Here is a 17400-nt window from a genome sequence, read left to right on the forward strand (position 1 = left end):
GACATGATCTTTATTGCCAGATTCCGGACTGAGCTCTCTGGAGGACACAGTGCTCCACCACCACTTCTACCACCCACCATCATGTGCAGGGACAATCCACAGGTAAGTAAGGAGGTTAGAGTGACTTGATTTTCCTCTCTGTTCCTTTCCTTTTTAAAAAATGCAGTCACATAGCTGGGTGGTGGAAATTTCTGAAGATACCACATTTTCTCAAATCAAAATAATTTTCTTTTTAGAATTAAGGAGCTCCCAAAGATACCTTGTCAGATACCCAATGGTTCTCAAAGTTTTACTCTTTTTTCCAAATACACAGAATAAGGTATCTGAAGACAATGAACTTGAAACTATAGGGGGAAATCCAGGGGTCCTACAAGTATTCTCACAAACTAGACCTATGGGTTGAGATGGCAGGTGGTGTCCACATTCACTTTTTGTGGGGAAATGCCCAGCTTCAAAGAAATCAGATTATTCTGGAGAACAGAAAAACAATTCAACAAAGATCCATGGGCGTCTAATAGGCATAAATCATCCTTTACATTGGTTTAATCATCTTTCAAGTACAACTCTCAGAATTTTAATTAAACAATAGCTCTATCAAAAATGGCTAAGTCCTCACGCCTGTAATCCCAGCACTTCAGGAGGCCAAGGCAGGAGGATCACCTGAGGTCAGGAGTTCAAGACAAGCCTGACCAATATGGTGAAACCCCCTCTACTAAAAATACAAAAATCAGCCAGGTGTGGTTTTGCGCACCTGTAATCCCAGCTACTTGGGAGGCTGAGGCATGAGAATTTCTTGAACCCAGGAAATTGTGCGCACCTGTAATACCAGCTACTTGGGAGGCTGAGGCATGAGAATTTCTTGAACCCATGAGAATTTCTTGAACTCAGTTGCAGTGAGCTGAGATCATGCCACCGCACTCCAGCCCGGATGACAGAGCAAGACTCTGTCTCCAAAAAAAAAAAAAAAAAAAAAAAAAAAGGCTTGGTTCAGAATACCTGATACAGAAAAAGAACTTGTACCTGGTAACATAAACCATATTCCGATAATTCTGGAGATGGGTTATACAGATTCTGTAACTACAAGGAAACTTCTGTATGTCCAAACTCTAGGCAGACCAAAAGCTCACAAGACAATTTTTTCATTAAACTGCTAAAATAAAGGCTGAGACCCTGCACAAATGACGCACCTGGAGGTAGAATTCAAATGTCTCCTTTTAAAAAAGAAAACCCTTAGATCTGGAGAATTATCATTCTACATTCTCACTGGTTTGGCCAAAACTTATAAGTAAGAGTGTCAAGCTTATAATTATACTGGTAGAGTTAACAGGTTAAACTCCACCATTATTATTCATCAAAAAAATTCACATGGCTTCCTACCCTTAACATCTAAGCACTATTATTATACTGAGTGCATAGGGCTATAGCTGAGTACATGGCTGCCTGTGAAGTAGGGTATGGTACACAGATGGCATGGAGGGAAGTAGGGCAGTGAAAGATCCAATAACATGCATGGTATCCCCAGAGACAAAATAGGTAAATAAAGAAGCATCTTTTTTGATTTGTGCAAGGTGATGGATTCAGTTTTAGGGAGCCTAAGCCACTAAAATGGCAGGGCAACAGCAGGACCACCAGGTGGAAATGTTCCACAGGCAAGGAGAATTAGGGGACTGGTTATTGGATTAGAGCCCAGATAAGAAATAAACATCTGAGGCTGGGTGCAGTGGCACACACCTGTAATTCCAACACTTTGGGAGGCCAAGGCAGGCAGATCGATTGAGGTTAGGAGTTCAAGACCAGCCTGGCCAACATGGTGAAGCCCCATCTCTACTAAAAATACAAAAATTATCCAGGTATGGTAGCATGCGCCTGTAATCCCAGCAACTGGGGAGGCTGAGGCATGAGAATTGCTTGAACCTGCAAGGTGGAAGTTGCAGTGAGCTGAGATCACACCACTGCACTTCAGCCTCGGCGACAGAGTGAGAGTCTGTCTCAAAAAAAAAAAAAAAGAAGAAGAAGAAGATGAAGGAGGCTGGGCATGGTGGCACACGCCTGTAATCCCAGCACTTTGGGAGGCTGAGGTGGACGGATCACTTGAGGTCAGGAGTTCAAGACCAGCCTGGCCAACATGGTGAAACCCCATCTCTACCAAAAATATAAAAATTAGCCAGGTGTGGTGGCACATGCCTATAATCTCAGCTACTTGGGAGGCTAAGGCAGGAGAATCACTTGAACCCAGGAAGCAGAGGTTGTGGTGTGCCGAGATCGTGCCATTGCACTACAGCCTGGGTAACGGAGTGAGACTCAGCCTCAAAAAAAAAAAAAAAAAAGAAGATCCTTGTAATGGAAACAAGGAAGAATCTACAAAGTATTATAATTATTCATAAGTAGGGTTCTAAAGAAGCCCTGGAAACAGAAAGGAATTAAAGTCTTTCCTAAAAGACACACAAGGAGACAAACCAAAGTTCACTTGAACTAAAATATGCATATCACAGGCAGAAATAGAGAAATCTTTCTTATAAACATCAAAAAACACATCTTATTTATGAATTAACCCTTCTATTTGCTGAATATCTATTGGGAGCTTGTCGTGGGCTGTTCTAGACAGCGGGAATACAGCAGTGAATGAGAATAAGTCGCTGCTCTCCCAGATCAGAAGACAGAAATAGATGAGGAAATAATTTGGGTGGTGCTCCATTCTTAAAAGAATAGTAAAGCAGAATAACGGATTGGAGAGTAACAAAGCAGGGGCTGGGGGTGGTGTGGGAAGAGGCTACTTGTTGTAGATAATTTCTCAGAGGAGGGAATGTTTGCACAAAAAGCCTAAATGAAGAGAAGGAAAAAGTGATACCAAGATCTATGAATAATTTATCACATTCTAATAACCAAGTAGGCCACTGCTCAAAAAACTAAAACATAAAATGGACGCTATTTTATATTTCACAATTTTTACCCCTCTTTTCATGAGGCTTTAAAAGTGTGTAGAAGGTACTTATAGCAGACATCATTTACCTTTTCGTCCACATCCCTTGAAGAATAATCCTCTTCTATAGGACGCCTGAAACATAGATTATGCTGATGCCACCACATCCACCGAAAATCCCACTATAAACAGTACTTAATCTGAAGAAATAAGGTAAGATGATGCAATTGACAGCCTTACTTGGCTTTGCAATTAAAAAAAAAAAAAACCCTAATAATGACACTTATAACTGGGAAAACCTCACAGTGTTGTTACACAGCATTTGATTAGCACCTAGTGGACTAGCTCTGACCCGTAGCTAGGTTCCCTCAAGATGGGGTTTATGATGTCATAGTTTAGCTGCACACATCACAGAGCTACTAGACCTGCATTCAAGACAATTAATAAAGGATTTTAAAATGTGAATTCACAATATAGCAGACTGCTCTATCAACTCTGCTCCTGAAAAATCAAATCTCTGTACTACCTAGTTTAAGGACTACAATAAAAATACACTAACAAGCTAAGCAAGAAGCTGAAAACTATCTTGATGTTTATGTATTAAGACAGGATTCTCAACAGTCTGTTCTATGGGGGAAAAAGCATTTAAAAGAATATTTCAAATGTTTTAAAGCTGAAAATAATAAGAATATTATAAATCAAATACCTGAATAAAGATGTAAAATATTCCACTTTAATTTTTTTCCTCCCCCCGAGATGGAGTCTTGCTCTGTCCCCCAGGATGGAGTGCAGTGGTGCTATCTCGGCTCACTGTAACCTCTGCCTCCTGGGTTCAAGCAATTCTCCTGCCTCAGCCACCTGAGTAGCTGGGATTACAGGCATGCGCCACCATGACCGGCTGATTTTTGTATTAGTAAAGACAGGGTTTCACCATGTTGGCCAGACTGGACTTGAACTCCTGACCTCAGGTGATCCGCCCACCTTGGCCTCTGAAAGTGCTGGGATTACAGGTGTGAACTACCGTGCCCGGCCCACTTTAATTTTTTTTTTTTAGACGGAGTCTTGCTCTGTTGCCCAGGCTGGAGTGCAGTGGCCCGATCTCAGCTCACTGCAAGCTCCGACTCCTGGGTTTATGCCATTCTCCTGCCTCAGTCTCCCGAGTAGCTGGGACTACAGGCGCCCACCACCTCGCCCAGCTAGTTTTTTGTATTTTTTTAGTAGAGACGGGGTTTCATCGTGTTAGCCAGGATGGTCTCCATCTCCTGACCTCGTGATCCGCCCGTCTCGGCCTCCCAAAGTGCTGGGATTACAGGCTTGAGCCACCGCACCTGGCCGCTTTAATTTTTAAAAGTCATACTTGATTGTGCTGAGTAAGACAAACACTAAATGAAAAATGTAGTTGGTCTTCATTTTGGTTGTATTGAATGACTTCCTTCCCATTAAAGTGTTTTTTTGTTTTTGGTTTGAGACAGAGTCTAGCTGTTGCTCAGGCTGAGGTTCAGTGGCACAATCTTGGCTCACTGCAACCTCCACATCCTAGGCTCAAGCAATCCTCCTGCCTCACCCTCCCGAGTGGCTGGTGGCTGAGATTACAGATGCCCGCCACCACGCCCGGGTAATTTTTTCTTTTCTTTTTTTTGATACGGACTCCTGTTCTGTCGCCCAGGCTGGAGTGCAGTGGTGTGATCTGGGCTCACCGCAACCTCCACCTCCTAGGTTGAAGCGATCCTCCTGTCTCAGCCTCCAAGTAGCTGGGATTACAGGTGTCCTCATCACCACACCCACTTAATTTTTGTAATTTTAGTAGAGACGGAGTTTCACCATGTTGGTCAGGCTGGTCTCGACTGCTGGCCTCAGGTAATCTACCCGCCTTGGCCTCCCAAAGTGCTGAGATTACAGGTGTGAGTCACTACGTCTGGCCTAGGTGTTTTTCTTTGTTTTGTTTTTAAGATAGTGTGGCTAACAAATTGCAAAATCAATGTAGTTAAATTTTACCTTAAGAATATATGTTGAAAGTATTTGTTAAAAAGAGATTAGCCGGCCGGGCGTGGTGGCTCAAGCCTGTAATCCCAGCACTTTGGGAGGCCGAGACGGGCGGATCACGAGGTCAGGAGATCGAGACCATCCTGGCTAACATGGTGAAACACCGTCTCTACTAAAAAATACAAAAAACTAGCCGGGCGAGGTGGCGGGCGCCTGTAGTCCCACCTACTCGGGAGGCTGAGGCAGGAGAATGGCGTAAAAAACCCAGGAGGCGGAGCTTGCAGTGAGCTGAGATCTGGCCACTGCAGTCCAGCCTGGGCAACAGAGCGAGACTCCGTCTCAAAAAAAAAAAAAGAGATTAGCCAAGTACAATATTATTTCTATATTTGCTATCCATTATCTTCTAAAGAGATGTTGTTGCCTCCAATCATTTTTTTATGTATAGCGCATAAGCTGAAATCCATAATCTAAATTAAAAAGGGGGAAGAGGATCATTGTTTCTGATACTGTAAATGTAAATGGTCAAATTTCATGTTTCTAAAACATTCACTTCTTGAAAGCAAAGCAACTATTAGAATTTGGTCATTCTTAATTATCCAGAAGAGTTTAATCTATTTTGATAATACTTCCAGTAACCACTTAAATTAAAATTAGGGTTTTTTATCCTTTGAAAACAGTGCTTTAGCTAATCTTTTTTTTCTTCTGAGTTAATCCTTATGGTATCTTGGATTTCCTATGTATAGTATTTGGGGCATCATTTTATATTCTAGCCAATATGAGATATGTTTCACTTATTATAATATATATATATTAAAGTACTATAAAAATGGACATGATCTTTATAGAAGTCAAACTCTTTTAGCTCTGGAAGGAACTTTTGGAAGTCAATCTCGTATTTGGTTTCAGTAAGAAGGAAACTGATCATAATTTGCTAGCCAAATGTATTTCAAAATAATAAACACACATAAAGAATTTGCAATTAAGATCCTAAGCCAAAAAAAGACTTTTTATGCAACAGACCTCATATAAGGGCAAACAGTAGATATTAAAATTGCTCTTAACAGTAATATGGATCATTTCTAATAATGAACAGGAAATGTTCATGCCAAAAGCTAGAAAACAGGGAATGAATGCCTACAAACCACTTATCAAAACTCTCATGTTAATCTTTTTTTTTATGTTAATCTTTATTTCTAACCTAAACCAACTCTTTATTGTAGTATCTATGAAACAGTCAAACTGCAATTTATATGAATTATTCTGATTATCATATTCCTTCTACCAATCACTTGGTGTCTAAGTCTAACGAGTACTGACTTGACAAAAACCACCATAGAAAAATAGTATAGAAAAACAGTAACGATAAAATGTGGTACATACCTACAATAAAATATTATTCAGCCTAAAAAACAAAGTCCTGTCACGTGCTACAAAATGTTAACGACATTATGCTAAATATATCAGTCACAAAAAGACAAAAATACTGCATGATTCCACCTATAGGAGGTATCTAGTCAAATTCAGAGAAACAGAAAGTAGAATGGTGGTTACCAGTGGCTGAGGGAAAGGGGAAAAGAGGCAGTTGTTTAATGGGTGCTTAGTTCTAGATCTGCAAGATAAGAAAAGGTCTGGAGATCTGTTTCATGAAAATGTTACTTAACATCAGTGAACTGTGCACTTAAAAACTGCTAACATGGGCCAGGCGTGGTGGCTCATGCCTGTAATCCCAGCTCTTTAGGAGGCCAAAGCGGGTGGATCATGAGGTCAGGAGATCAAGACCATCCTGGCTAACACGGTGAAACCCCATCTCTACTAAAAATACAAAAAATTACCTGGGGGTGGTGCCACATGCCTATAGTCCCAGCTACTCAGGAGGCTGAGGCAGGAGAATCGCTTGAACCCAGGAGGCGGAGCTTGCAGTGAGCCGAGATCGCGCCACTTCACTCCAGCCTAGGTGACAGAGCAAGACTCCACCTCAAAAAAAATTTTTTTAAAATGCTAACATGGTAAATTTTATGTTAGATATTTTTCCCACCATAAAAAATTTTAATAACTATAGCCTCAAATTTGATGGATATGATAATTAACTGGCTTTTTGCCAAGAAAACACTCATTAAACTGATTTTACTAAATTGCAATGAGACTGATGCTCATCATCTTAAATGATATAATTCTAAAACTCTGGACTCTCTTGTACTCCTGACCTGAGAATTATAGTGCAACAAATAAAATGGCTGTTGGTGCCAGGAATTATGTGGAAACAAATCCTAATGCATCAAAATGAGTAAAATTTAAATTTTCTATGACTTCACACATCCAGGGTCAGAAGCTGAACTGGAATCTAAATTTGAAACTGTCTTCTCTGCCACTGAATAATGCAGTAACAGAGTAACAGTATATATGTATCCATAGTACACACAGTGCAAACACACACACACACACACGTATAAATTGTTATGAAGTATATATATATACATATACATATATATATATGGAGACAAGAGAGCATATATTCATTATCACTCTTAATCAACTATGGATTTTTCTAGGTAATGTTCTCTGAGATTGTCTGGTTAAACACCGAGTACCTATGCATTTCAGGTGATAAATGGTGGAGTGGTCAATGGACTCTAAACACAGACTGCCTGGGTTCAAATCTTGGCTCTGCCTTTCCTAGCTGTATGATCTGAAACAAGTGACTTAGACTCTCTGTGCCTTGTTTTCCTCAGCTGCAAATGGTTATGAAAACAGTACCTTTCTACAGGGTTGTGAAGATTTAATCGATGTGTGTAAGGCACTTAGAACCGTGTCTGGCGGCCTGGCCAGATGGCTCATACCTGTGATCTCAGGACTTTGTGAGGCCGAGACAGGTGGATCACCTGAGTTCAGCAGTTTGAGACCAGTCTGGCCAACATGGTGAAACCCCATCTCTACTAAAAATACAAAATTAGCTGGGCGTGGTGGCATATGCCTGTAATCCCAGCTACTCAGGAGGCTGAGGCAGGAGAATCACATGAACCCGGGAGGCAGAGATAGTAGTGAGCCAGGATAACGCCACTGCACTCCAGCCTGGTCAACAAGAGTGAAACTCCGTCTCAAAAAAAAAAAAAAAAAAGAACAGTGCCTAGCACATACCGAATATTCAATAAAAGCTCACTTTTGTTATTCTTATTATTATTGCTACATTTTACTCAAATAATTTGGCCAACAAAGTACAGCTTAGATAACATACATGTATATTAAACCCTTTGATTTTAAAGGATTAAATGTATAAAAATCGTCCCCAAAATGGAGGCAAGGAAAGAAGATTTACATAAAAGATGTCAAAATCAGAATTATTTTGACAAAGCATATGATACAGTTGGATGCTTGTCCCCTCCCAATCTCATGTTGAAATATAATCCTCAATGTTAGAGGTGGAGCCTAGTGGGAGGTGTTTGGGTCATGGGGAGTTCTCGCTCTAGTAGTTCTGAGAGCTGGTTGTTGAACAGTGTGGCACCTCCCCTCTCTCTTGCTCCCTCTCTCTCCATGTGATACCCTGGCTCCCCCTTCTCCAGCTGCCATGATTTGAAGCTTCTGGAGGTTTCCCTAGCAGCACATACTGGTGTCATGCTTCTTGTGCAGCCTGCAAAACCGTGAGCCAAAACAAACTTCTTTTCTTTATACATTATTCAGCCTCAGGTATTTCTTTTCCTTTTGTTTTATTTATTTATTTTGAAATGGAGCCGCGCTCTGTGGCCCAGGCTGGAAAGCAGTGGTGCAATCTGGCTCACTGCAACTTCCGCCTTCAGGGCTCAAGTGGTTCTTCTGCCTCAGCCTCTGGAGTAGCTGGGATTACAGGCACCTGCCACTACTACACCCAGCTAATTTTTGTATTTTTTTTTTTGTAGAGACGGGGTTTCACCATGTTGGCCAGGCTGGTCTCGAACTCCTGAGCTTAAAAAATCCACCCAACTCAGGCTCCCAAAGTGCTGGAATTACAGGCATGGGCCACTGTCCCAGCCCGGTACTCCTTTATAGCAATGCAAAGCAGACTAATTTAACACAGCCAGGCCAAATTGCATCTTTAAGTTGTTTTCAGTTCCAGTCCAATGGTCAGAGTACATAAATAGTAAAGTCTAAGAGTTTAGCTCCTTACAAAAATTATAATGCAGTTTGGTCTTAACATGAAATCTGAAATAGTTACAAATTATATTGTAGATTTTTATGCCCAAAGTGGCCTGCAATGTTCTAAAATATCTAGGAGAAATCTAAAGTACCTAAATTAAGAAGCATAAAACATAACCATTTTAAGCAAGCTCCTGACATCCCGGAAGTTTGCTTATAAAACAACTATAAAAAATTAGCTTTTCTCCTTTAAACCCTCTGGAGGCCTACTAAGCATAGTAGATTACAATGTTACAAGAAAACATAGTTACTTACAAAGGATTCCGAATACGATATATTTTAAAACCAGCATAAGCCACTTCATTTTAAAGCCTAATTACTACCATTTTAATTTTAAGATCAAGGCAGGTCACTATGAGGATAAAAGCAAGCATTTATTGCACATTGACCAGATGCCAAACTCTGCTTGTGCTTCACACAAATCATCTCATTTAATCTATGAAATCAGTATTTTCCATGTTTTAGGTAAAGAAAGCAAGGATCAAATGATTAGTCTTAATACTTAAAACTGCATATACTGCATAAAATTAGTATCAACTTTAGTATAGTATGAAAAATACCTTCAACACTAGTTTTAAGTAAACAAGCTAAACTTAATTCAAACCGAGTATACACGTATAAATTAGGGCTCTTTTTGTTTATTTTGTTTTGAGATAGGTTCTTGCTGTGTCACCCAGGCTAGAGTGCAATGGCATAATTTCGGCTCATTGTAGCCTCAACTTCCCAGGCTCAAGCAATCCTCCCACCTCAGCCTCCTGAGTACTTTGAACTACAAGTGCATGCCACCACACTCAACTAATTGTTGGTTTTTTTGTTTTTTTTTTTGAGACAGAGTTTCATTGTTGTCACCCAGGCTGGAGTGCAATGGTGCGATCTCAGCTCACTGCAACCTCCGCCTCCCGGGTTCAAGCGTTTCTCCTGCCTCAGCCTCCCGAGTAGGTGGGATTCCAGGTGCCCACCACCAAGCCTGGCTAATTTTTTGTATTTTTAGTAGAGATAGGGTTTTACCATGCTGTTGGCCAGGCTGGTCTCGAACTCCTGACCTCAGGTGATCTGCCTGCCTCAGCCTCCCAAAGTGCTGGGATTACACACGTGGGCCACTGCTCCTGGCCTAAGTTTTTGATTTTTCGTAGAGACATGGTCTCCCTATGTTGTCCAGGCTGGTCTTGAACTCCTGTGCTCAAGCAGTCCTCTCATCTCAGCCTCCCAAAGTGTTGGCATTACAGGCATGAGCCATCATACCTGGCCTCTTTTTATGTATGAAGCAGTAAACAAGCCCTTGGAGATGAGAAAATGAGAAAGCTCTAGGAACAAAAGACAGTGGAGACCAACTTACAAAGGCAATACCTACCATGGTATATTACCATATCCAATAGTAAATATGCACACATTTATTATTTTTGTTCTCTATTTTTTTATTTTTATTTTTATTTTTTGTTGTTTTGAGACAGGGTCTTGCTCTGTTACCCAGGCTGGAGTGTGGTTTACAGGCATGAGCCACTGTGCCTCGCCCATTAATTATTATTTTGTATTTGATTTTACTTTCTGGTGGCCATGGTTTACTGTTGCCCTAAGAAAGTGTTTAATCTCACAGCTGGGCAAATTGAGCTCAGGTGGTTAGAAAAACTTAAAATAATTCCTGCTTTTTCAACCAGATTTGCTACAACTGGCCTCTACTATGGCCTCTGAGAAGCCCAGGCTTCAGTACTGCCTGAAGCAGCCTGGGTAAGATTTTAGATTCTGGACTCCTTCTTTGTAAAGGATGACAGCAGCTTCCTAGAGAGGGTGTCTCACACTGACAGGCAGAGAGACAAGCAGGAGAGAAAGACTGGGCAAGGAAAGCATGTGGAAGTTAGAGACATACCTTTCAGATGTTCTTACTTTACATTTTGAATTGACAGAAAAAATTGCATGTATCACGTACAACATGATGTTTTGGAGTATATATAAGTTGTGGAAAAGTTAAATCTAGCTAATTAACAATAGCATTACCTCACATAGTTGTTTTTGTGGTTAGAACATTATTAACATTCAACTATCTCTGCATTTTTCAACAATACATTGTCCTTAACTATAGTCACCATGCTGTACGATAGCTCTCTTGAACACATTCCTCCTAACTGTAATTATATACTCTTGGACCAACATTTCCCCATCCTTCCCTCTAACTAAGCACCCCCACCTCTGCTAACCACCATTCTACTCTCTACTTCTATGAGAACTTTTTAGACTCCACAGGAGTAAGATCATGCAGTATGTGTCTTTCTGGGCCTGGCTTATCCACTTAACAGAATGTCTTCCAGATGCCTCCATCTTGCTGCAAATGACACGACTTTATTCTTTTTTATGGTTGGATAGTATTCCATTGTGTATACATACCATACTTTCTTTATCCACTCATCCACTGATGAGTATTGAGGCTGATTCCATATCTTGGCCACTGTGAACAGTGCTGCAATAAACACGGAAGTGCAGATATCTCTTCCACACACTGCTTTCATTTCCTTTGGATAGATACCCAGTAGTGAAATTGCTGGATCATCTGGTACTTCTATTTTTAATATCTGGAGGCACCTTCATATTGTTTTCCATAATGGCTATACTAACTTACATTTCCACCATCAGTGTATAAGTGTTCCCTTTTCTCCATATTCTTGCCAACACCTGTTATCTTTTGTCATTTTGATGATAACCAACCTAACAGGAGGAAGGTGATATCTCATTGTAGTTTTGATTTGCAATTCCCTGATGATTAATGATGTTGAGTTTTTTTTTTGTTTTTTGTTTATTGGTGAGACAGAGTCCCACTCTGTTGTCCAGGGTGGAGTACAGTGGTGTGATCTTGACTCACTGCAACTTCCGCCTCCGGGTTCAAGCGATTCTCCTGCCTGAACCTCCCAAGTAGCTGGTATTACAGGCACCCACCACCACACCTGCTGATTTTTGTATTTTTGGTAGAGAAATTTTGTACTAAAAACATAAAAATCAGCCAGGCCTGGTCATGCGCGGCTGTAATCCCATACTTGGGAGGCTGAGGCATGTGAATAGCTTGAACCCAGGAGGTGGAGGTTGCAGTGAGCCGAGATCCCATCACCACACACCAGCATGGGCAACAGAGCAAGACCCTGTCTCATAATTATATAAAAGCACAGCAATGCAATTATGTACAGTACATATGCTTGAATAATAAATGACTGTTACTGGTTTATGTATTTATTGTATTTTTTATTATTATTTTACTTCAAATTATTTTTAAAAGTTAACTGTAAAACAGCCTCAGGCAGGTTTCTCAGGAAGTATCAAGAAGGCACTGTTAGATGACAGCTCCATGAGTTCTTTACCTGAGGACCTTCCATTGGGACAGGATGTGAAGGTGGAAGACAGCAATATGGATGATCCTGACACTATACAGGCCTGGGCCAATATGTGTGTTTGTGTCTCAGTTTTTAACACAAAAGTTTAAAAGTAAAAAATAAAAAATTTCAAACACAGAAAAGGTTTATAGAACAAGCATAGAAAACATTTTTATGCAGCTGTATGTTTGTATTTTAGGCTAAGTGTTATTACAAGTCAAAAAATAAAAAATTTACAGTAAGCTACAGTTCATTTATTGAAGAAATGATGTTTTATGAATTTAGCATAACCTGAGTGTACAATGTTTATCAAGTCTACAATAGCAAAAAAATAAAGTAAGTTAGCCAGGCATGGTGGCATGTGCCTATAGTCCCAGTTACTTGAGAGACTGAGGCAGGAGGATCACTGGAGCCCAGGAGTTTGAGGCGGCAGTGAACTATGATTGTGCCACTCTACTCCAGCCTGGGCAAAAGAGCAAAACTCTATTAAAAAAAAGATAGTCTACAGTAGTGTACAATAATGTCCGAGGCCTTCACATTCCCTCACCGCCCACTCGCTGGCACACCCAGGACAACATCCAGTCCTGCAAGCTCCACTACAGTTTTGTGCCCTATACCGATGTGCCATTTTTATCTTTGATACCGTATTTTTACTGTATCTTTCCTATGTTTAGATACACAAATACTTACTATTGTGCTCCAACTGCCTATAGTATTCAGTATAATCGCATCCTGTACAGGTTTGTAGCCCAGGAATAATAGGCTGTACCATACAGCTTAGGAATATAGTGGGCTATACTATATCACCTAGGTTTGTGTAAGTACACTCTAGATGTTCGCACAAAGATGAAATCACTATACCATTGGTTCTGTTGGATCAGAAGGGGGAAAAAAAGATGAAATCGCCTCACAACACATTTTTCAAAATGTATACCTGTTAAGTGATGAATTACTGTACTTGGCCATTTTTATGTCTTCTTTTGAGGAAAGTCTATTCGGGTCTTTTGCAGATGTTTAGAAAATCAGGTTATTTTCTTACTATTGAGTTGTTTGAGTCCTTCTTGTGTTTTGGATATTAACCCCTTATCAGATGTATAGTTTGCAAGTATTTTCTCCCATTCTGTAGGTTCCCTCTTCACTCTGTTGAATGTTTCCTTTGCTATGGGGAAGCTTTATAGTTTGACGTAATACTGTTTGTCCATTTTTGCTTATATTGCCTGTGCTTTTAAGGTCGTATCGAAAAACTCATTGGCCAGACTAATGTCAAGGAGTTTCCTGTTTCCTTGTAGTAGTTTCATCGTTTTGGGTCTTATATTTAATCCATTTTCAAGAGTCGATTTTTGTTTATGGTGACAGACAAAGGCCTAATTTCATTCTTTTGCATGTGAATATCCAGTTTTCCCAACATCATTTATTAAGGAAATGGCCCTTTCCCCATTGTGTGGTCTTGCCATCTTTGTTGAATATAAGTTGGCTGTAAGTAAATACGTGGTTTTATTTCTGGACTTTATATTCTGTTCCATTGATCAATGTATCTGTTTTCATGCTGGTACCATGCAGTTTTAGTTACTATAGCTCTACAGTATATTTTGAAGTCAGGTGGTGTTATGCCTTCAGCTTTGTTCTTTTTTTTTTTTTTTGCAAGACAAAGAGTCTTGACTTTCAAATGATTATCAGTATACCAAGTAATAACATGTAACAAGTTCTTAAGTTCTATAATCTAGTAAACATGATTAAGAGAAACTAAAAGCAGCCCAAACAATTATACCAATATCGTTGTTCTAACCATTAGCAGGAATAGATTAAGGCTGAATGTTGCTTCACACAGGTTACAAATAAGTATTTACTACTTTTTCATACATAAAGCCCTGGCAAATTCAGTAATGCATTAGGGGGAAAAATTATTTAATCCCTTTCTTTCTTCAAAAAAATTGGTTTTGTTTAATTAGATCTAAGAAAGAAAATGTCAACACTGACATATATGTTGCTTGAACCAAAAGGCATATGAAAATAGACAACATATACCAATTCATTTTCTAAGAAACACGAAATCTTTAGGTAAGTTCTCAGTCTGGGGAAAAAAACGAAACAAAACTACATTTGCTACTCTCCAAAAAGGGGAGGGACCTATTACATAATATACAGAAATAATTTAATGCCTTTCCATAAGCATGTAACTAGAGCTATGTTGAAACTTCATATTCCATGAGAGCATCTAAAATGCCAATTCATAGAACAGGTGCTTTTTTCTTCTCCTACCCATTTACGCAGCAGTTTTCATAGGTTTCTGGCCGGATGTTGCAGACAAAGGCCAAGAGGTTGTTCAAGACTTCCTCCTTGTTCTGCCGGAAGTAGGTCTGGAGGATGATCATCTTTTCTCCTGGGCCTCCTTTTTCACTTCAGTACTTCAGCTTCATTTGCCTTGAACTCTTTTTTCCCTCTGCAGCTGGCACTGTTCAATTCAGCCTAAGCTACTTCTTTGGCCTGCTTCAGTACCCCGTCCATCCACCTGTGGGCCATGGAGACCTTCTCAGCAGCCCACTTCTGGGTCTGAAGCAGCTGCAGGATACCCTGCAACGGACTGGCCATGGCAGTGGTTCCAGCTTCGTTCTTTTGGTTCAAGATTGCTTTTGTTATTTGGGGTCTTTTGTGGTTCTGTATAAATTTGGGGATTGTTTTTCCCTATCTTTGTGAAGAATGTCATTGATATTTTTGATAGGGATTGCACTGAATCTGTAGACCGCTCTGGGTAGTGTGGACTTTTTAAACAATACGAATTATTCCAATCCATGAACATTTATTTGTGTCTCCTTCAATTTCTCTCATCAATGCTTTTTATAGTTTTCAATGTAGAGATATTTCACCTCCTTGCTTAAATATATTTCTAAGTATTTTTTTCATAGCTATTGTAAATACAGTTTTCTTGATATTTTTTTCCAGGTAGTTCACTATTAGATAAAAACAATACTGATTTTTATAAGTTGATTTCATATCCTGCAACTTCAGTGAATTCATTTATTAGATCTAACAGGTTTTTCTGGGGGCATCTTTAAGGTTCTCTAATTTTCATTCCTTTTTTTTAAAGGTCACGTCAGATGTAAGATCATGTCATTTGTGAACAGGGACAAGTTGACTTCTTCCTTTCCAATTCAGTTGCCTTTTCTTTCTTCCTTTTGCCTAATTGCTCTGGCTAGGACTTTCAGTACAATGCTGAATAGAGGTGGCAAAAATGGGCATCCGTGTCTTTTTCTTTTTTCTTTTTTTTTTTTTGAGACAGGGTCTGGCTCTGCCACCCAGGCTGGAGTGTAGGGGCATGATCTTGGTTCATTACAACCTGTGCCTCCCAGGCTCAAGCCATCCTCCCGCCTCAGCCTCCCAAGTAGCTGGGACTTACAGGTGTGTGCCACCATGCCCAGCTAATATTTGTATGTTTTCTGGTAGAGACAGGGTTTCACCGTGTTGCCCAGGCTGGTCTCTTTAACTCCTGGATTCCAGCGATCCACCTGCCTCAACCTCCCAAAGTGCTGGGATTACAGGTATGAGCCACAACACCTGGCCTGGTATCCCTGTCTTATTCCAGATCTTAGAGAAAAAGCTTTCAACCTTTCTCCATTCAGCATGTTAGTTGTGGGTGTGTCATATATTGCCTTTGTTGCATTGAGGTACATCCCTTTTTTTTTTTTTTTTTTTGAGACGGAGTCTCGCTCTGTCACCCAGGCTGGAGTGCAGTGGCCAGATCTCAGCTCACTGCAAGCTCCGCCTCCTGGGTTCACGCCATTCTCCTGCCTCAGCCTCCCGAGTAGCTGGGACTACAGGCGCCCGCCACCTCGCCCGGCTAGTTTTTTGTATTTTTAGTAGAGACGGGGTTTCACCGGGTTAGCCAGGATGGTCTCGATCACCTGACCTCGTGATCCGCCCGTCTCGGCCTCCCAAAGTGCTGGGATTACAGGCTTGAGCCACTGCGCCCGGCCGGTACATCCCTTCTTTATGTAATTTGTTGAGAGTTTTTATAATAAAATATTGAATTTTTCAAACACTTTTTATGCATATATTGTGATGATGATATGGTCTTTTTCCTTCATTTTGTTGATGTGATGTATCAGGCTTACTGATTTGCATATGTTGAACCATCCTTGCATCCCTGGAATGAATGGTACTTGATCATTGTTAATGATCTTTTTAATATGTTGTTGAATTTGGTTTGTTAGTATTTTGTACCTATGTTCATCAGGGATACTGACTGTAGTTTTTGTTGTTGTTGCATCTTTATATGCATTGTTTTAAAGGAAAATAGTTATTATCTGCCAAAACAGAGGTCTACATCTGAATGAAACCTGTTTAAAGACAAGTGTTTTTCCTGAACTATGTCTGTTTTCTTCATTTAATATTGTCTCTACCTATTACATTCAATACCATAACCAGGCTTTTCTCCCCTCTACCTTTTAAGAAAACCACTACAGTTTTATCTCTGATAGGACTACAAAATCCACATTTGTGAAGAGCACTATGAAGATGTCGTTACAACTATTCAATGAACCAGAAATTTCCCAAAGCCTCTGTTACCAAACATAATTCTTACTAGTCTGGGATTTACAAGGGTTATAAATAACAAATGATAAAATAAGGCAAAGAAAACAATCTCTGGCTGAACATAGTGGCTCACGCTTGTAATGCCAACATTTTGGGAAGCTGAAGAGGGAGGATCACTTGAGGTCAGGAGTTCGAGACCAGCCTGAGCAAGACAGTGAGACCCCCATCTCTACAAAAAATTTAAAAGTTAGCCAAGCGTGGTGGTATACACCTGTAGTTCTAGTTACTCCAGGAGACTGAGGCAGGAATATCACTGGAGCCCAAGAGACTGAGGCTGCAGTGAGCCACAATCATGCCACCGCACTCCAGCCTGGGTGACAGAGTAAGACTCTGTTTCTTAAAAAAAAGAAAAGAGGTGGCCAGGCACGGTGGCTCATGCCTGTAATT

General features: G+C 40.3%; 1 protein-coding gene across 15 annotated transcripts in view; it reads right to left on the reverse strand.

Moving 5' to 3' along the window:
• The window catches only part of CREM (cAMP responsive element modulator), an 87312-nt gene that overhangs the window by 40433 nt on the left and 29479 nt on the right, over nt 1–17400 (reverse strand). Inside the window, exons 1-3 of one of the 15 annotated variants that reach the window (XM_023218182.1) lie at nt 3010–3415; nt 888–948; nt 752–812 (exon numbers count right to left, since the gene is read on the reverse strand). The exons of the other annotated variants lie outside the window; for them this stretch is intronic. Coding sequence (XP_023073950.1) covers nt 752–812; nt 888–948; nt 3010–3087 — 200 coding nt within the window. The 5' untranslated portion in view covers nt 3088–3415. Of the gene's footprint in view, nt 1–751; nt 813–887; nt 949–3009; nt 3416–17400 lie in introns of those variants that run through there. 15 annotated transcript variants of the gene reach the window in all.

This window comes from Piliocolobus tephrosceles, chromosome 9, assembly GCF_002776525.5.
Source record: "Piliocolobus tephrosceles isolate RC106 chromosome 9, ASM277652v3, whole genome shotgun sequence".
In the NCBI taxonomy this organism is placed as follows: Eukaryota; Metazoa; Chordata; class Mammalia; order Primates; family Cercopithecidae; genus Piliocolobus; species Piliocolobus tephrosceles.